Below are 21,159 nucleotides of genomic sequence, written 5' to 3' on the forward strand. Positions count from 1 at the left end.
AAATATCACAAATATTGCTGTGAATCTGATAAAAAGTAACTTTAGCGTGTGCAACTTTACAATCGGCGCCACCATATAAACAAGCATCAACTAAGTCCTCTTTTGTTATTTTCACAGTTGTTTTCATCATCAATCCTATATTTAATAAAGAAAAACTTGTTTTTTTTTTTGTTTGTTTTTTTTACGAAGGACACACGTCCTATTTTACCTGTACCACTGGAAAAAAAACACAAAAAATTAACAGCTATTAATACACCAAAACATATCAGAAAATGAAGTGATTCCAGTCTGTACTGGTATTAGGACCTCCCATCACACTTTAAGGACATGCCATGCCCACAAAAAACTATATTTTTAAATCTTCAGTGTTTGATTTATTGAAGAGAATAGTCCACTTTGAACCAGTGATGGAACTTCATTTTGAGCCAAAACAGAAAAAAAACTGAAGGTTTTACTGTTTAACCAAAACCACCAGCAGGTGATGCTGATTGGGACTGATTAGGAAAAGTGCTGTGTGGGTTTCTGTTTTATGTTACTTGGTTCCCCCCCCAAAAAAGGTAACTTTCAAGTGATCTTATGGGGCCGTTTTTTCTTCTTCTTTCTTTCTTTCTACATGTGGTTCTTGCTGTAAATAAACTTTTTTTTTTTTAATTTTCAGTTCAGTATTTGTGACATCATCGTGGATCTATAGCTCAGTGGTTCCCAACCTTTTTTTGGGTCGTGACCCCATTTTTATACCATACATTTCTAGCGACCCTAAATTCTTTTTTTTATTTTCTTCCTAGAAGTAGTGTTTAATCATGTTTGTTATACTGTGTTACAAATACAGATTAACCAGGATTTGTGCACAAAATGACAAGATGTCTAAGCTCAGATGATTTATTTATTAATTAATTTCATTTTCATCTTTTCTTTATACTGCATTTTATTTAAACTAGATTTATATTTTAAAAAGTGAAAGTATAGGATACAGTTTAACATTGTGTGTTTTATTTTGAAAAAAAAAAAAAAAACAATATTTGTTTTAAATTCAATATTAAATATATTTGTATTCAGTAAAACATTTTTTTTTTTTTTTTTTTTTAATTATTGACTAGAAATTTCAGGCGTCCCCATTCAAATTCCAGGCGACCCCACATGGGATCATGACCCCAAGGTTGAAAAACCCAACACTGGTCTAGCTGCAGTGTAATGTGCAAAGACCTGGATTAAAATAATTATTAACAGGTATTTGAAGTGACAGACTGCATTTTACAGCCTTAAAAACAAAGAGGAAGTCATTGGTCACTGGTTTCATCTCACAAAAAAAAAAAAAAAAAAACATCTGAGAATTGAGTAATTTTAGTCCATTATTGTGCAATAGAAAATACAAATATCCGTCAGATGTTCTGTAAGGCTTTTTAAAGGGTCTTAACTGTACTTTTTTAAGAGATCTGGTGCTGCAGGACACAGCTGTTTTATTCCATGTTTATTATGTCACAGCTGATGAATGGTGCGCTCTGTTGTGATTTGGGCGTCTGCGCAGTGCGCTCCCTCCTCCATCAAACGTCAGAAACGAGCAGTATAAGATCCTGAGTCCATTCAGCTTCTCACACCGGGTTCACGGACAGTTCTGATGGACACGATGAAGAGGATTGATCAGCTCTAGAAGTCAAAGAAAACAAGGAGAACTGTACCAAAGGGAATATTTGAACCAGCTTTGGATTGGACACAAGTATGAAAAAGAAAAGTCATTTTGTTTCTACAGAGATGATCAGACTCAATGAATGGCAACAAAGTCGGAAAGTGGACTTCAAATTGAACATTCTCTAATGGGCAAACGGAAACTTTGGATTTCTAATCAAACTTAATAGTAATTTTTCACCAGAAAATGAATTAATTTATTTTTTTATTAGTTCCAAGGAAGCAGAGAGATTAAAAATGCATCTGGGTAAGACTTTACTCTTCGTCCTCCTCCTCCACTGCGCAACTCTGAGCTCTCCACTGTCCACCTGTGCCACCGTGGACATCGACCATGTGAAACGGAAGAGGGTCGAAGCGATCCGAGGTCAAATCCTGAGCAAACTGCGACTGACAACGCCCCCGAATTCCCTCGGACCGAACAAAATCCCGTATCAGATCCAAGCGCTGTACAACAGCACCAAGGAGCTGCTGGAGCAACTGGCCAAGGACCGGCAGCAAAGCTGTGGTCAGGACAACACACAGACTGAGTACTATGCCAAGGAGATATACAAGTTTAACATGGTCTACGGACCACCAGAGAGCAGTGAGTTACACTTTTCAATTTGCTTCCAAGGCTTTTTTTTTGTTTTTTTTTATTACACTTTCCAACGTAGTGACGGTGCGTAATTACGCACAAGATTAATAGATCCCTAAAGTAGGCTATCCGCTCATCACTCAACCAAAACAAATATCATTTATGAGCTTTTAATGTAACTTATTTTAAAAAGTTGCACTTAATCATAAAAATAGACTAAATGGGATGTAGGTATAGCACAATACACAAAACCCACAGCTACACACAAAGTAGTATAGTATATTTATATATTTTAAAGTACAGTATATTATATGTAGTATATTTGAAAACATACTACATCTGACCACTGATGTTAATGTGCAATGTGAACGTCAAAAAAATATTTTCCTAAACCAGTCATTTCCAATCTCTTTTGTACCGTACCCTCTCATTTTTGTAAAATCATATGTACCCCCTTTTTATATCATTAGTACCCTCTCCATAATTTCATATGTTTTTTTCATTTGTGGAACAGTGGGCTTTCCTAAACCCCACATTCAAAACAATGAGTGGAATTTAAAGTGAAATTATAGTTAAACTACAACTTTTGTGATTACGACAGTCTCCTTTGTAAAATGTAGCTAATTAATGTCTCCTATTGTCAGAAGTGTAATAAATTGGCCTCGAGAGCATAAAATAATCCCGTTTCAATAAATTACAAAAAATTATAGTATTTTATTGAGCAATAGTACTTTTAGGTGGTGGTGATTTTGTCCAAAAAATAGCCTAAAAAGGAACTAGGAACATTTCCCGATTATGTTTTAACTAATTGTTAAATTAGCCTCTGTACCCCTAGGGGTACACGTACCCCTGTTTAGGAACCACTGTCGTAAATTAACTAAAAATGTACAAGGTGATTTTAATAACATTCTATTTCTCTCACTTTTTAAAGTCTGAATGTTTGTTTTTCTCCATCTGACATCTGTCCTTTACCCTTGTTTTTTTTTTTTTTTTTTTTTCTATGGTTCACTCCATTATTCCCAGATGTTTCCATTTCCTTTCCAGTCAGGTTGAAATAAGAGGGACATTAAACTGGTCGGGAACAGTTTAGAAAGGAGTGGGAAAATAGGTGGACGGGAAAAAGCTAGATGTTGGAGGAATCTGTTCACTAAGGAAGTAAAGTTTAATACAACTTCAATGTCCCTTAATAATACATTTATCTTAATTTGAATGTAAAGCTAAGTATTCATTTCATTTTGAGTATTTATTATTATAGTCGCACTTTATGGTTTGATGGTCACTGAACTGGGGGGTGATTCTAGGTATCAGAGAGAATAACTTTAAAGTTAAAATATATGAAACTGACTTTAAAGATGAACACGAATGATCTCAGAGTATGAAAAGTTTGCCTGTATGATAGTCAAAGAGGAACCTTGAGGCAAAACTGCCTTGAAGTCATTTCAAATCAACTTGTATTTTGAAATTTAAGATGTTTAAACTTTAAATAGACATGGTTTTATATAGAATAACTATATCTTAATGGAAAAGTACCACTGCCAATGGTACAGAGTGGGAATGTAATAAAATAGTTCTTATTTTTCTCTTGAACAAAACAAAAATGATGCAGAGTTTTATACCTGAGATGAATCCGAAACCCTTCTGACAAATCTGGTTTTACTCACCATAAATGTTCCTGGAAAACATGCACGTTGAGGTCAAGGGTCGAGGTTGGTTCTAGATGGCTTTACTACTGTATATAACCACTATGGAAAGTTATAGTATTTTACAGAAACTGTTCTATACATTGGTTTCTTTGAACTAGAAAAAGTCCCTGACAAGTGTAGATGAATTAGAAAAACCAGACAATGGCGTCTTACCACACACTGAACATCAGAAAGTTATCCCTTTATTGCAATGCATGCTTAGATAATCTGGGAACTGGCAGAATCTGAAGTTTCTATGTGGTTAAGTCATCCTAGTCTGATAGATCCAAGAATCTGTCAGTGAGACTGAAGATAGCTGGGTTTCTGATACACACACCTGAGTGTTGATATTTCATTCAAAATCTAAGGATTGTGAATATCTCATTCCATCATAACGCTGCATATGTTTTTGAGAAATATTTTAAACTTTGTTCCAGATGATCTGCATTACTGTCCAAAGGGCATCACCTCTAAGATTTTTCGTTTCAACGTGTCTGCCATGGAGAGGAACTCAACCAACCTTTTCAGAGCAGAGTTTCGAGCTCTCAGGATCCCCAACCAAAGCGCCAAGAGGAGCAAACAGCGGATTGAGCTCTACCAGGTGTGTAAAGGTACCATTTCTTGGTCTCACTGCATTGGTTTGAGGCAAAGGTTTAATCCAATTTTTAGTCCGTCTCCCTTGTTCTAGATAGTAGAAGAATATTCCTTAACAATAGCTGGGTTTCCATTACATATTTTCGCGAAATAAAAGCAATGTTTCAAAATGTAAACAAAGTATAATTGCTCTTTGAACGTGTTTCCATTGAAGGTTGTTTTGAGCAGCAGCCTTGGATCTCCGGTGAAATCTCATCCCGCGAGGCTTTGCTGCAGGAAGATGGATGCTCAAAACCTCCTTATAACACTCCAAATTTCTTTTCTGTTTCATGTCTATTGTGGCAGTAATAATTTTAAAGTAGAAAGTGTAAATTTGTACGGTTGCCGTACAGACAACCCCCGGTGCTATTGGTACAGTTACCGACGAACACGTACGTAACGTCTTAAGGTTAGGTTTAGGGTTAGGTTATAACCCACTATCGCAACAGTTTTTAGGGTTAAGGTTAGGTTTACGGTTACGTTCAGTCTTACTCACGTGACCTAAACTGTCCAAATACGGACGCTGCGAACAAATAGAATGTTGGTATATTGATACGGCAACCGTATGGCTAGGCACTGCCTTTAAAGTATGATGTTAAGAAACGTCTCAGTCTCCTCTTTTGCTCACACGTACCGAGCCATGTTTTCTTGGAGAGAAGTGGTCATGTGACCAGCTACGTCACGTTCTGCGATGGGTATTTGCTGTGTTTCCATAGCGCTTTTGCGACACATTTCAATATCGAAACATCTGAAATTCCTGCTCATGAAAGCGTAAAAACTTTTCAGCGATATTTGAGTGATTTTTTAAAATTCAGGTGTTTCCATTACCAGTTTTTATTGCACTGTGTAGGTTTTGCACATTTTCAAGGGTAATGGAAATGCAACTAATGAAAATAGCTACAATTTCGACAAGCTTTCATTGATGATGGGCGATACAGAAAAATAGTAGGATTGATTTATTATTAAGTCAATGCAAGTCTGCTATTGCTAAACCCCAATTTAACAGCAAGAAACCTCCTGCTGAACCAGACTTATTATTGGTTAGTTAGGGCTTGGGAAAAGAAAGGTGGGTACTAGACAAGAATCCCTATCAGGATATTACAAGCTGGTAAAACTGGTAACCACAGGTTTGCTACCAGTAGTTCCAAAGCTACATGTGGCAAAAGAATACAGAATACACGTGTAAAGTGCCAGCCATCAATGTTCAGCTTTAGGTAAACCTTTTACCAGAGGTGTAAAGAGTGTTGAATGATATATCCTACTCAAGTAGAAGTACTGTTACTGGATTGAAATTGTACTCAAGAACAAGTACAAGTAAGTCATACATAAAATACTCAAGTACAAGTTTAAAGTAGCTCAATTAAATAGTACTCAAAGTAAAAGTTACTAGTTACTTTCACCCCCTATTTTTGGTAATAAATCTTGCCACTGTTCAATGTATAAAAATTAAGAAGAAAGAGACCAATTCTTACACAATTGGAACTTAGTCTGAGTACAGTTAAATTTATGAACTCTAAAACAGTGCCATGCTCACTGTGCCATATGGGTAACATCATAATAGGTAAAAACCCCAACGTGACATGAAGAAAATGGCTGGGCGTTGATCTGAAATGGCACGAAAATGTTAATGAAATGCAAATGAAAAAATAATCACAAAAAAAAACAATTTACTCAGTAATGGTTGGGTGTAGAAATGTAACAAATGACTTTACGTCTTTTAAAACATACTTAAGTACAAGTAAAATTACTGATTTGGAAATACACTCAAAAAAGTACAAGTACCCATAAAAGCAACTCAATTACAGTAACGCCAAGCTTCCTTTGCAAGCTTGGCTTCCTATACAGTGTTTCTAGTGTGAAGAAAAGCTTCACGACAAGAAACCCAAACACGAACATATGACCAACTGTTAAGTAGATTAGGGTTGAGCCAATAAAAGGATTGTTGAGCCAGTTAAAATAATAGCTTAAAAGAGTAACTCATCTTAGAAGTGCCAATCCGATATGCGTCAGATTTATTTATCTCCTCTTGCTGTATATCAATTACTGCTGTAGTGCACGCAAAACTCTTTTTTTCTCATTGCTCCACAGATTTTAAAGCCAAATGAACACATTAGAAAACAACACTACATTGGAGCAAAGAATGTGCCGACCAAAGGTACTCCAGAGTGGGTGTCGTTTGATGTGACTGAGACTGTGCGGGAGTGGCTAATGAACAGAGGTGAGGCTGAGGCCACAGCATAATTGTTTCCTGAAGCCCACATGGATGTATTGACCAATCATATCGCCCAACTGTGTGCACATAGGATCTAATTTGGGTTTGGAGATCAGTGTGCATTGTCCATGTCACACCTTCAACCCAAATGGTGACATCGTCGATAATGAGAACGAGGTGCTGGAGGTGAAATTTAGAGGTGAGCATTGATCTCAGTGTATCGTGTATCCTTTATTCACTATTTCTACTTTTATTGTACTTATTAATGCTCTTTGATTTTGTATTTTAACAAAAAAAAACTGTTTCTGTTTAATAATAATTTAAAGTGTAATAAGTTTGGCATTAATATCTCAGATTAGAGATCAAATTGAAACAATGTGGGAATTAAATCTTGATAATGGCTGGAATGACAAAAAGAAGCCTGAGAACATACTTGAAAATGCTAGAGTTCATATTTTATAAATGTCAGGGGACAGACTCCTCCATTATTAAACTATAACACTAACAGTAGTTTATTCCTGTATGATGTATCAGGTATCGATGGAGATGACGATTACAGTCGCTTGGATCTGGATCACCTGAAGAAGCGAAAGGAATCCTATTTGCCTCACCTCCTCCTCATGATGATCCCATCTCACCGCCTGGAGACGCACTCAACGCGGCGACGCAAGAGAGGCCTGGACACAAACTACTGTTTTTCGTAAGATACACAGAATTACAGGCATCACATGACTAAAAACGTCCTTAGTGCCAACATGTTTAATGCTTTAAACTGACAGCGGTATTCTTTACGCTCTCACTGCAGAAACGCAGAGGAGAGCTGCTGTGTCCGCCGGCTCCACATCGACTTTCGGCGGGACTTGGACTGGAAGTGGATTCATGAGCCCAGTGGTTATGATGCCAATTACTGCTCTGGGCCGTGCCCTTACTTAAGAAGCTCAGACACAACACACAGCTCGGTGAGAAACACCTGACAATCAGAAGCTTTACACCATAAAATCAGCAACAATACATGACCATATTACTGAATTTAGTCTCATAGAAATTCTTGCAAATATTTTGAGGGAACCAGAAGTTCACATTGACTCTAATAGAAAGAATTAGTGCTGTTCATTATGAGTCCAAACCTTGACTGGATTGATGAAGTTAAGACAGCCTCTCTGTGTTTACTATACACACTTTACTCACACAAGTAATGCAGTCCCAGTGTTTACTAACTTAGATTGGTACAAACAAAGATAATCAAGCTGTTTTTCTACCAATTTCCCCCTTTTTCTGAGCAAGGATGGCAAACCCCAAATCATCTTGTTTTATAAGATTATCCCACAAGATTATCCTGACGGGTGTTAAGCGTGAATTTGTCCCAGTAATTTTCTCTGAGACTAGGTCGACAGTCGTAAATATTAAACCTGTTCCAATATTTACGACAAAAACGAATTGTGTGTGGGAGAGGAAAGCCAACGACTCCCAACTCATAAGCTTGTGATTTGTGACAAGGAACGAAATGTATCCAATCAAGAAGCGAGCTAACTGAGAAACACGTAATTCTGCATTCAAGTCAACTTGGAAAGTGGCCATCGCGAGTTTAAAATTCCAATGTCCGACTTCAGTGGCAGCATGTCGAAATATGTCAAACATGGCTATCATATTGGAATTGTTTTTTTACTTCACCAAGTAGGAGATCAAGATCTTACAAGCTGATAGAACTGGGAACCACAGGTTTGCTACCAATAACTCCAAAGCTACCTGTGGCTAAAGAATACAGAATACACGTGTAAAGTGCCATGGTTAAGATTGTCAATGTTCCGACTTCAGGTGGCGTTTCAAGTAACTTTTTCAAGTAGTTGGTCAGAAAATCCTGAGTTTCTTTGAATGTACCATGAGATCATGTTGTTAGAGCTTGTTTGATTACGCAAGGCGTCTGGCTTGGAGGAAGATCGTGGGAGGATAGAATGACAGTGTGTGGTGTGCTATGTTGAGATTATCGGAGCAAATCCCACACAGTCCGATCAAAACTGTTCTGTCTGATTTTTATTTTCATGTTTGGGATCTGTAACCGATTAAACTATCTCTTCAGATTTAGAACTCCTCATGTGTACCGAGCACTAGAAACTAGAAGAAGGTTCTAAGTCGACCGTGCAATAGGGCAATAGAGGGGTTGTCTTCTGATTGAGAGGTTGGGGGCTCAATCCTAGAACTATACCCGTCTGTGTCAAAGTGTCCTTGGGCAAAACACTGAACTCAATGTGGCTCCCAATGGTCAACTGGTGCCTTGCATGGGAGCTCTGTCCCACTGGTGTGTTAATGGGTAAATAAGCTGACATTGTAAGGTGCTTTAGGACAACTTTGGCAGTAATAAAAGTCACTGATATTGATTGAACAAAATAGGCAATCCCATGCTTTTATGTGCACCTTTTGAATTAAGGTTTGTTTTTCTATGTCATCTGCAGCTCCTGAGCCTTTACAACACCCTGAACCCAGAGGCATCTGCATCCCCCTGCTGTGTCCCTCAAGAGCTGGAACCCCTTACTATACTATATTACTCTGGACGAACACCCAAAGTGGAACAGCTTTCCAACATGATCGTAAAGTCTTGCAAGTGCAGCTAAAAGGACACAAAAGGTGCTGTGGTTTTCCTGGGTACAGACCAAACCCTGGCTCCCTGGACTCTTAGCTGTGATGAATATGTTTAAGGTAAACCTGAACTTGAACCTGGGACCTCTTTGTTTTGTTCTGACACATTTCCGAGAAGACTCTTGAGATTTTTGTAGAGTTTTTCCCTTTTATTAGGTTTCTCTCTCTCAGTAGCTCGTGGAAAGAAAAGTAGTTGAATTTCATGCTTTACTCAAACCAAAATGTGTTTTTTTTTCTCATTTGTGCGACCTCTTGATTTGTCACTCTATGTTTTTGAAATGGGACAGCATTCCGAAAGCTAGATTTCAAAGAGCAGCTATTTGTGACGACAGACATTTCCAAAGACTGGAGAAGACACATTTTTGTGGAATATTTCTTGCTTTTGATCTCAAGCAAAATCTATGCAAAGTAAATGCAAGTTAGTGCAGCTCTACAGGTTTTGGTAATGCATTGGTTAAAAAGTACTTTTATGCTGGATTTGTCACAACTTTCCGTCACTTCAAACAGTGGGCATTATCTTCAAACACAAAAGGAGAAAGCAGAGATTTGTCCAAAGCCATAGCTGCGGTCAGGGAACAGGAGAGCAGAGAGAAAGAGAGAGAGAGAGATTGCCTGTTGGATTTTCAATAGAAAGTCAATGAACAAAGTAGCTGAGCCAAGCTTTTCTTTATTTGGCCAGCCAGCAGAAGCGGCCTTTTTCCTTCTGAGTACATCTCTGAGAAACGGACGGCTGATGAAGGAGAAAAGGGGGGTTTATGAAAGGAAAGAACTGTGATGGAAACGGGCCATAAGCAAGTTGCCATTCATTGGAAGTTTTGGTCCCAAACAGGTTAAAAATCATAATTGGACTACTTTAGAATGTACTGGAAAATAACAAGTCTTATGCAATATATTTTTAATTCTTTATGAGGTTTCTTTTACATTAATAACAGATTGGGTTCGTTATGCAACTGGACATACACTGATTGTTGAACTGGGAGAGCAAGTGACAGGATTTTCCATCATTCACAATGGAAACTATTTATGTAGGGAATTATGGACGATAGGTTATGAATTATTTCACTTTAGATTAAAAAGGATGTGCTACTAGTGAGTAACAACTAAGCTTAACTGCACTGGCTATACGCAGATTTTGCAAATGCATTGGGCGCAATGAGCCACTTGGGGTGAGTACTATACTCAGAAAATGAACGTTACCTGTCTTAATCCCTATTAGAAGATAGATAAGATATATAGATAAGAATAAATGTAGGATGTAATACAAAACATTGCTATCATAAACTTTGGCTGGTGTTTTTGAGGCATATTTAAGATTGATTGACAGGTACCCATCATTCAGCAGTTTGTGGAGAACGTAATGGATTAGGACACTCTCCATGTAGTTTGGCAAACTAGGGGCCGTCAAGCATAATCTTGCATAGGGTCCCCACAAAGCTAGAAATGGCTCTGTTTAACCGTTGTTAACAATGGTGCTAAAAATCCCACGACTTTTGTCAAAACCCACATGGTTGTACAAACTTCAATCCTATTTTTCTCGTAGCAGATATTCCACTCTGACATGGAATGTTCTTTTTCTTTGCTGTTTCTATTTGTTCTAAGGCTGTTTTAAAACCCAATGGAAGGAAAAAATGCAAAGCCTCTGACATCTTTATAAGAAGTCAGTGGTTGGATGTACAGTTAGTCCTAATATTCTCTGAGAGATGATCCTGAGTTTTTTTTTGCCCAGTTAGAGAGATCAAGGTCTATAGACGTTTCTGACAGTTATATTCTTTGATTTATGTTGATTGATTTTTAGAACTCGCCAACTCTGTCTTTATTAACTGTCCTGCTCTTATTGAATAAATGTAACTGATCTGTGAAAGCATTTTACTCTTTAATATGAAATGATTTACGATCTGACCTTTTCCGCCATGCTGAGAAGCCACTTAAAATGTCATTTTCGTGTAATGTTTAATTTCATACAAAAACATGTATTCTCACTTTAATCCCTTCATCTTTACCAGATCCCTTCAAGCTCACATACACAAACCTTTTTTTTCTTCTTCAAGCCAAAGTAATAAATTCAAGAAAACGTTCTCGGGGTTTGTCGCCTAACAGCTTTTCCAGGCAAAAAGCAATTACCTTTATTTTCCGAGCTTATTATCGTGCCATGGTCTTTGAATATTTTTATTTTTTGAATGGCTGGAGTAGAGAGTACAAAAAATGCTATATCATACTTGGCCCTAATACTAGCATTTCATCTCTTGCACGACTTGATTGAAATTTATAGATCTGAAATTCACAAAACTAATCAGACTACTGGGAACTTTAAGATTATGAAAGAGTTTTGTTGCAATGATTAACTCAACTATTTAAATTAAATAAAAACGTCAAACTGAATTTTCCACCAAAGAAAATTTAACTTTAACATAGAAATCTGGCCAGGAACCAAGATATTGATCATCAGATGTGGGGAAGCATCATTGGTGGTCTACCTTATCAGAATGTCATATTTATCAATGCACTACAATCGGCTACACAGTTTTTTGGGAGTGTTAGCGTGATTTAATATGAACTGACAAGTAGGCAGAGAGAATTCCATTTCTGTGTGTGCCCAGTATTGTTCCCTGTCACAATCAATCCCAGATGAGCCATGACAGGAACACAAAGACCTGAGGGCATGACGAGGTCTGGAAACAGGGGTCAGGGCTTTTAATGGCTTTACTGACAGCCCTGCACTAACACACATTACTGCTACAGAGCATCAGTGGGTGGCTTTTCACCTCCAGATAAAGCCAGCAAAAAGTCATGTTACTGTGTCCAATCCAAGTTCTCAATACACAAGCAGTCATAGTGTCAACAGTGTCAGGCGTATTTGTTATGCTACGATTTGAAGTTTGCTTTAAACTGATTGTGTGGGGGGAAAAAGCAGAAACCTCAGCTAGGCGCTAAATCTCCTTTTTGACAGATATTGGTAGTTATCTGTATTAATAACTCATCATGGTACCATGTTCCACAGGTCCAAATGTTTGAGCAGGGCTGGGCGATATGGACCAAAACTCATATCTTGATATTTTTTCTCAAAATGACGATATATCATATAAATCTCAATATTTTTAATTCAAATAAAGTCTGACCAGATAAACAATTTTGGGGTAAATTTGCTGATGTCACACAGGCTCAATTCATAACAAAGAGCTGCACATGACAATATGTACTACTTTTGGCCTTTTTTCCTCTAAGGGACAGCACGTGTGAGTGAGTTCTGTAGTGTGGCTAGTTTAGGGGAAGGTCTGGGTTAAAACACACTCAGAAATCTATCTACAGTAACAAAATTGGCTATAGACAATATCTCAATATGGGTGATAATGTAATTTTTTATATCACCAAAATAGAAAAGTTGATACTGTATATCTTGAATATCAATACATTGCCCAGTACTAATGGGCACCCCCCATTTTTTTTTTTTTTTTTTTAATGAAATTCACAATCAAATCGTATCCAGATAAATCCAACCCAACATAACTGAGTGAAATGTCAAAGATTGGTCAAATATGAACCAAGATATTATTTTTTTTTTATTTTTTACCAATAATGAGAGATATGGATTTTTCAATTTTTGAAACTAATCCAAAGTCAGTTGTCACAACTGTCTCAGGTTTGTGAGAAATCGTGCTCAAGAGGGGAAATTACCAGCAAATAACATTAAATATATACACCTTAATGAAAAACACAACCCATAAGAACACAAAGAAGGCAACAAGTGGCTGCAGTGTCAAGCTAACGGTCTGCACAGGGTTTATAGTTGGTAGCCCCGCCCCCTCAAACCTGAGACCAATAATCAATCAGGCCCTGTATGAGAGACAGAAACACACACACAAATAACCTCACCTATTTGGAATTGTCACAAAATATTCACCCGCATCCCCTACAAATTGTAATGTAATCTTCTATGGCATAAGGTTAATGTTTGGTTAAAAGTTGGTCAAAATCTGTTAAATACACAAATAAATAAACAATCAGCACATAAATGAATGCCGGTGAAAAAACTCAAAATTCTCACAAAATCCTTAAATTTTCCTCAAATAATGACATATTTGCCTGAATTAAGTAGAAATTGGCCACAAAATCTAGGAAATGTTAAGTGAAGACACTGTTGGGGCTGATATCTATCACTTATTGCTTAGATATCGTCGTTTCTTACATATTTTGAATTTTATGTATACATAAAGTGCAAACTAGGGCACAATATTGTTGAAATAACTTGTTTTCCCCCCCAAAAAATCTGTGGCATTAATTTATTTATTTATTTTTACTGGATTTCACGATATAACAGTTTCTCTAAATCCAGTGTTTTTCAACCTTGGGGTTGTGATCCCACGTGGGGTCGCCTAAAATGTCTAGTAATTGGTTAAAAAAAAAAATTAATTATTGTTAATTATTGTGATTTAATATATTATTTACCGCACACAATCTCAATAAAAAATATTCTAACCTTCACTTCTTCAAATATGAATCTAGTTCAAATAAAATCCAGTATGAAAATATTGAGAATAAATGTCTCTGAGGTGCCAGAAGTTTGCAATATAGAAATGGGGTCACGACCTAAAAAAGGTTGGGAACCACAAATAATATTCAGGGATACATTTAAATGAAACCAAACTGCCAGTTTGTATTCTTCCTTAAACATGCACAGGAAAATTTATCAGAGTTAAACTGCAAGAATTTTATTTTGTAGATTTTGGACAAACACGCTTTTTATTTTCGCAGACGGACCACCTTCCACCTCAACAACAATCCTGCTCTAAACCCATTGCTTACTCAGGAACACTGAATCACCCAGACTTAATCTGATTTGAGTCAAGGGTTTCTTTCAGAGTTAAAGTCTGATTTCTCCGAACTTGTGCTCATCCAAGATTTACCAGTGATGAATTGCATGACATGTAAATGCACTGAGGTTTGGAAAACTCTCGACTGCGGCTATTCCCTGAGCAGATTAACAGATGTGGTGGAAGTATAGAGGGAGCAAATGAGAGGCGTAACTGAACGTCAGAGACGCTGGTAGCAAAGGTGCAGGGGTGGGCTGGCCACCGTCCTGTTGGGCCGTCGACCCGAAGTGGGCCGGTCTGCTACTTTTTTTTTTTTTTTTGACAAGCGACTGGAGGCAGACATGATAACAGGTGGCCAAAAATGGTCCAAAAGTGGCAAAAATGTGGCAAAAAAAAGAGTAAAAAATGACAAAAATGGGCCAAAAGCAGTCATGAGTGGCCAACAAATGGGCAAATAAAAAGGAACCAGGTGGTATGTAATGGCAAAAGGTAGCTTAGATGAGAAAAATGTGGCAAACAATAGTGAAAAGGGAAAAATGTGGGACAAAAAGAGGCAAAATGAGAGGCTCTTAACATCCACTCAGAATACCCATGTCAAATTACAGCCCGATTAGACAATTAGCATTAACGGAGGGATAGTCATTTGAAAAATGGGGCCCCCGGGGAGCCCCTGGCACCCCTGTGGCACAAACGGAGTAATGGGCCCCATTCAAATATTGGTATGTGTTAATGATTCTGTACCACCACAAATAAATGAGAAAACAACTTTAATGGGAATTGGGGCCCTATTCGAATTGTGTGAGGCATAATTGTAATCTACATTGAATTACTTATGAAAATATATCTCACACGACTATGTTCCCATAAATTTGGAAATTACCGAAAATGGAGGGTGGGCCCCTGGGCCCCATTTAAAAAAAAAAGGGCTCCAAGCGTCTCATCATATTTATTCATACAGTATTCATACCAAACTGCATTCCGATCTAACAAGAACTAACAAAGGAGTAGTCATTTGGAAAATGGGGCCCCCGGGGGCCCCCTGGCTCCCCCGTGACACGTACGTATATATTGATATGTGCCAATAATTCGGTTCCACCAGCCATTGTAATATTTGACTCGTAAATAAATGAGAAATCGACTTTCTTTTTTTTGTTTTTTTGTTTTTGGTTTTGGAGCCCCAAATTGAAAATCGGGCTCCGAGCGTCGATGCGTACACATCCAAAGATTTTAGCTACCAAATTTCAGCCGATCCGTTCACGAATAACAGAGGGGTAGTGATTTTAACTAGTGTACACAACAAAAGTGTCAAAAAGAACTTGCAAAAAATAGGAAAAAACAGATATTTATTGGCAAAAGGAAACTAAAGTCTAAAGTTTTTGAAAAGAGGCAAAAATAGGACAAAGGAAGTCACAAAATGGTCAAAGGAAATAGGTAAAAAGGGGTTTAAAAGTTTCCCAATCTCTGTGCATGGCTAATCCAGCATGGGTACATCTTTGTACGTAGTACGTAGCAGTCACGTACTGAGATTGTAAGAGAATCTCAGTACGGCGGTAAACTCAGACCATGACACCGGCTGAAATAAAATCGTTGGGTCACATGGGAGCAGTTCACAAGCCTCTGGTGGAAAGAGTTTTCTAACTCAGGAATGAGCAGAACACACACACACACGCACACACACACACGTATAGATTCAAACCAGCAGCCATAGTTAGTGGTACTGGAAACGAGTAAAGGGGTGAACAAATATGTAAACACGTCAACTTCACAGACCCTCATAACTAAACAAATGGATGGGAGGTCTGGATCAAACTACAGAGTTTTGTTACAGCAGAGTTTGTGTTTCCGTGACAGCGATGGCGACTACAACACAGACGGATAATACGTTTTTCAGCTAAATTCTCGACTAAAGGTTGTCCATAAACTCATAAATTGACACACAGGAAAATACGGACGCCCACAAAAAAAGGGAGACTGTACACTGTGCAAAAAATGATTTCATTAAAAAACAAGACAAATGACATTTGTTTAGGAATCCAGGGATTTATTTTCCTCTCCTCCTTTTACACAAAGAGATTTACTGACCTTTGTAATATGACTGACGGTGAAATAATACAACTTGTATATTTGTTTTCAGTCAGGTTGGTATTTTTTTTTGTTTTTGTTTTGCTGACTTATATTTATTTATCTCAACTAAATGTAGAGCGTGTTAAGAAAATACAGACTTTAAGGTTAAAGTTAAAAGCTCTTGTCCTTCTTTACGAGGCTGAAACAAACCAAAAGATGAAAATATGAAGTTAAAAAGCAGCAGAAACTGTGAAAATATCCAAACAGCGTTCTGTGATATTTACTTTGAGAAGTTCAAATGGATGACATCATTTCAGGTTACTGACTTTAACAGATGTTCATTTGATTTTGCCTTTACTCAGTCAAGTTTTTTCAACCTTGGGGTAGGGACCCCATGTGGGGTCGCCTGAAAGTTGAATGGGGTCGCCTGAAATGTCTAGTAATTGATGAAAAAAAATAATTACTGATTAGAAATACATTTTTAAGAAAAAAAGGTTTTTAATTATATTTTTTTAAACTAAAACAACACAGTCTTAAATAACTGTATTCTATACTTTCACTTTATAAAACGTAAATCGAGTTATTATTATTATTATTATTATTATTATTATTATTATTATTAATAATAATAATAATAATAACAAAACTGGCACAACTTGTGCTGCTACTCTGACGTATAAGGATTTCACCACTTGATATTTCATAAGATGAAAAATCATCGGGCAATTAATTTGCATGAATATTATGATGGAAATAAAAATTGAAATACTTTGAAATTTTATACAGGACTAAAAAATAAATAAAATATAGCATGTAATAACTTTGAATTTATTGAGAGTTTTTTTTTTTTTTTCAAGAACAGCAGTCATGGCCACACACCACACTTGACACTTCGAATAACAGAATAATTTACAGAAGTAATTTAGTAACTTTCTTTCAAAGTGTGCATATATACTAAGTTACAACATATTTTGTATCTTTTTATGCATTTTTTTTAACTAAAAGAAATGCAGTTGGACAGAATGTTTAGGTGTCACGACATTGACACAATACAGTAAAACAAACATGAAAAAAACGCTATTAGGGTCACCAGAAATTATTGATATAAAAATGGGGTCACGATCCAAAAAAGATTGGGAACCATTTCCTTAACTCATTCTAAAGTTGCATTTTGAGATCTAACACTGCTTTGTCCCGTCTTGTACAGTTTGAGTAATAATCGCTGGCTTTAGATTGGATTTCATTGTGCGTCACATTAGCATTAGCATTTATTTAAGTGAATTTAGCATGTCTATATGAAACTAATTGCTCTTCCCTTCTCAAAAGGCTTCGGAACAAGGGGGAAACTTTCAGTTGTGATGTAGACAGACATAAACCTCCGTCTGCTGGAGTTTGACAATAAAAGACTGAACAAAGTGAAATGTGAGCTGAAGCTTCCCAAAAGGACCGTGGATTATTTCCATCGAACAATAATTTGGTTGTTCAGCTGCTCAGAAAGTAATTTTAATATCGGTTACTTGAAAATGCAGGAAACCTTATTTTACTCTAACTCAGACGCCAAATTCAGTTGAAAAAAAAAAGAGAAGAAGTACCTCTAATAGACGTGCAATTACTATTCTATTAGTAATGGGATAGTTCAGAGTTTGTTGTTGCTAGGCAACCAGCAGAAGGAAAGACATTCTGCTGAATCGCAGAGTCAAAGAGGAACAGGTTTGGTTCGTGTACCTTGTTTCCAGTCATTTATTATTTAGGGAACCAAGTTGTTAGACCTCTAAGGACTGGATCTCATTCTGATATTGAGGTTATTGATCATAGTAATGTAATGATGGAACTGGATTCAATGAAATGGATCAATGAACCCAGTTCAACCACCAATCTAATTTTCCTTTATCCTGTGAATGGTTAGAGATACTTGAACCGGACCAGCTGAGGCAGCTTCTCTCCCCTTGCCTCAGGATAGTATGCTATCAGTTCCCGTGATAAGTCAATGACTTTAGATGAGCCGATTCAACAGAAAAGGACTTTAACATAAACGTAAAAAGCAGCGACTTCCATTCAGTGCACTACACTCATATCTCTTACATTTTGAAATCCAAAAACAGTCCAGGAGAGTACACATCATTTTTTACTCCCACTCCACTATCTATTACTTGATTGAGTCAACCTCTTTTTCCAAAATGTTGCATCTATCCAATAGCTGAAAAAAAAAAAGCACACAAGACCGGCAAGTATGAGATGTGGACAAAATAAGAATTACAGTATGTGCAAGAACAGGAAATGTGTGGTTATGTTTTGTAAAGTTTGCCAAAGTATTTTTTTATAGAGAGTTCTTCTTCTACAGAGAGTTCTTCTACAGAGTTCTTCCTCAAGAAATAGCTTTTTTCTTCTACAAAAAGTTATTCTTCAGAGAAAGTTCTTCTACAGAGAGTTATTCTTCTACAAAGAGTTCTTCTACATAGTGTTCTTCTACAGAGACTTCTACGAAGAGTTCTTCTTCTACAGAGATAGTTCTTCTACAGCGAGTCATTCTTCTACAAAGAGTTCTTCTACGGAGATAATTTTTCTACAAAGAATTCTTCTTCTTCAGAGTTGTTCTACTACAAAGAGTTCTTCTTCTACAGAGAGAGTTGTTCTTCTACAAAGAGTTCTTCTACAATGAGTTATTCTTCTACAGAGAGAGTTCTTCAACAAAGAGTTCTTCAACAAAGAGTTCTTCAACAAAGAGTTCTTCAACAAAGAGTTCTTCTACGGAGAGAATTTTTCTACAAAGAGTTCTTCTTCTACAGAGAGAGCTCTTCTCTTACATCTGGTCATTCTTATTGACACATGCCACAAAAGATATACGTTATTTTTGTTCTTTTTTGTTGTTGCAGTTTTTACAATATTTATGAAGTTTTTCAACAAAAATACATAAAAAGGTTAATAAAACTGCATGAGGAAGCTATCAGCATATTGTCATTAATCTTTGTTTTTATTGTGCTCAAACACCCCGAAGTAGAAAGTGTTCTTTCCAAGTTCCGACATCGATGTCTTGATAGAGATGGCCTCACAAAGAGCCAAGCTGTATATGTTCTTGGTTTTATAGGAGTGTTTATATTGAAACTCAATACATCTACACAAACAGTCAGTGATTTGATTTCTCTGTTCTTTAAATCTAATTTGTTGGATGGCCCAATGGGTTGTGTAAACATACAAAATTAGGGCGACTTCTTCCTCTGTTGTTGCTCAATTTGCAGACGGCCTTCTGATTTCTTTATTTGTCTTTCTAAATTAAACAGCGGTTTCTTCGTGGAGCTAAAGTGATCTAATCAGTGATGTTTCGTTGTGTATGTGGAAGACAAAGCAACAAATATACTTGTAGTCCAGCTGAGGACCTTCTGGGGATGTTTCCTCATCATTTGAATTCCATTTTATATTTCACCGCCAAACAAAAACCCCACTGCCATTTCAGAACAAAGGCTTTATCATTAAGTTTGAATTAAAGCACAGGCTTTAACATTTCCACTAAAGAAATAATGAAAACCAAGTGAACTTATGTTTTTCTGCATTTGTTTTTAGAAATTATATTTGAAATGAAGTTGTGAAACAACTCCAACATCTCACATTTATTTTATATGAGTCAGCTTTGTTGATTAAGCCAGCCTTTTTTTTAGCAAATCAAACAAAACAGCGTTAAAAAACAATATCAGAATGGTGTGTGAAAGTCTGTCTGCTTTTAGAAACTACAATGGTTTCAGTAACTTAAAACTGCCTATTATATACATTACTGTGTTTAAACCATTCACTACGGGTACATTTGTAAGTCAAGAGTAAATGAGAGCAAAATAAATATAATTTCATTATCAAGCAAACAAGCTTTTTTTGTCTTTTTTTTTTCCAATGGAAATTTCATTGTGTGCCATTACATACAGCTTATGTACAGTAAAATGATTTTATTTATTTTCTGTATTTAGCAAAAAAAAAAAATGCCTTAACTTCATACTGACAGCAAAGTTAAAGCTTCAAGGAATGACATTTTTTTTTTTTTTTTTTATCAGATTAAGAATGTAGGCTTCATAAATCAATAAATCACAGAAAATTTGCTAAAAATTCTTTTTATTTATTTTTTTATTTTTTTTAAAAAAGGTGCAAAAGGTTGAAATTCCCACTCGAAAGTTTGTTTTGATCCCCATAGTAAACACTCGTTTCACGCATTGCATTTTGTCTCATCTACGGGACAACACATCCCACAATGCAATGTGTGAAACTTTTTCAATACATGCCAGTGTTTACAGTGGAAATAAAAACAAACTTTCAAGAGTCAATTTTAATCTTTTTTCGGGCAAATAATATTCAATTTATTACCCATGAAGCTTACACTACGTTTTAATTCTCAGTCCCCATCAGATTTTGTTGTTCTCCAACTTTGCTGAACTGGTTTTGATACTGGTTCCAGTTTCAACTCTGTACTTCATAGTAATAGCTGATAACATCAGACAGGCTCTGTTATTTATTTCATCAGTGCTATTAAGTCCTCAGAGAGCCCTAATCTCTACTTCTGGCAAGAATCTCACTCCATCCATTAAAATCTGGTAAACATTGAGGTCCAATAAACAATTGAGGGAAATCTAAGAGCTTCCCTCCTTATTTTCAGTCAATAATAAGAAAAAAGACACTTTAAAATGAGTTTTCAGTGAGTCATGAATTGGAGCATTTATGCCCTTATTTGATTTTGTACATTAGCATTCATTTAGTATTTTCTATATATGAGAGCATATGAACTCTGTCAGGTGTTAGACTGTAGAGTGAAAAATAAACAACCGTTCTGCTGTGACCTCCAAGTTTAGACAAAGTAGAAGAAATGAAATTTGTTATTTCTTCTGCAGAAAT

The 21,159-nt window shown here is 36.6% G+C and overlaps 1 protein-coding gene across 1 annotated transcript; it reads left to right on the plus strand.

Annotated features, from left to right (window-relative positions):
* The first annotated feature begins 1,568 nt into the window (after window positions 1-1,568).
* Window positions 1,569-10,710, plus strand: LOC114458013 (transforming growth factor beta-3 proprotein-like). The gene is made up of 7 exons (XM_028440244.1): window positions 1,569-2,266; window positions 4,377-4,540; window positions 6,661-6,790; window positions 6,876-6,983; window positions 7,319-7,484; window positions 7,590-7,743; window positions 9,235-10,710. Exons 1-7 carry the CDS (start codon window positions 1,921-1,923, stop codon window positions 9,391-9,393), a joined length of 1,227 nt encoding a protein of 408 aa, XP_028296045.1. The 5' UTR covers window positions 1,569-1,920; the 3' UTR covers window positions 9,394-10,710.
* Window positions 10,711-21,159: the final 10,449 nt, after the last annotated feature.

This window comes from Gouania willdenowi, chromosome 24 (genome assembly GCF_900634775.1).
Source record: "Gouania willdenowi chromosome 24, fGouWil2.1, whole genome shotgun sequence".
NCBI classification, from domain to species: Eukaryota; Metazoa; Chordata; class Actinopteri; order Blenniiformes; family Gobiesocidae; genus Gouania; species Gouania willdenowi.

Coding starts and splice junctions, on each gene's coding strand:
- LOC114458013 (XM_028440244.1), top strand. CDS start 1,921: ATGCATCTGGGTAAGACTTTACTCTTCGTCCTCCTCCTCCACTGCGCA. Junction 4,541..6,660: donor AGCGGATTGAGCTCTACCAG/GTGTGTAAAGGT, acceptor ATTGCTCCACAG/ATTTTAAAGCCAAATGAACA. Junction 7,485..7,589: donor GACACAAACTACTGTTTTTC/GTAAGATACACA, acceptor CTCTCACTGCAG/AAACGCAGAGGAGAGCTGCT.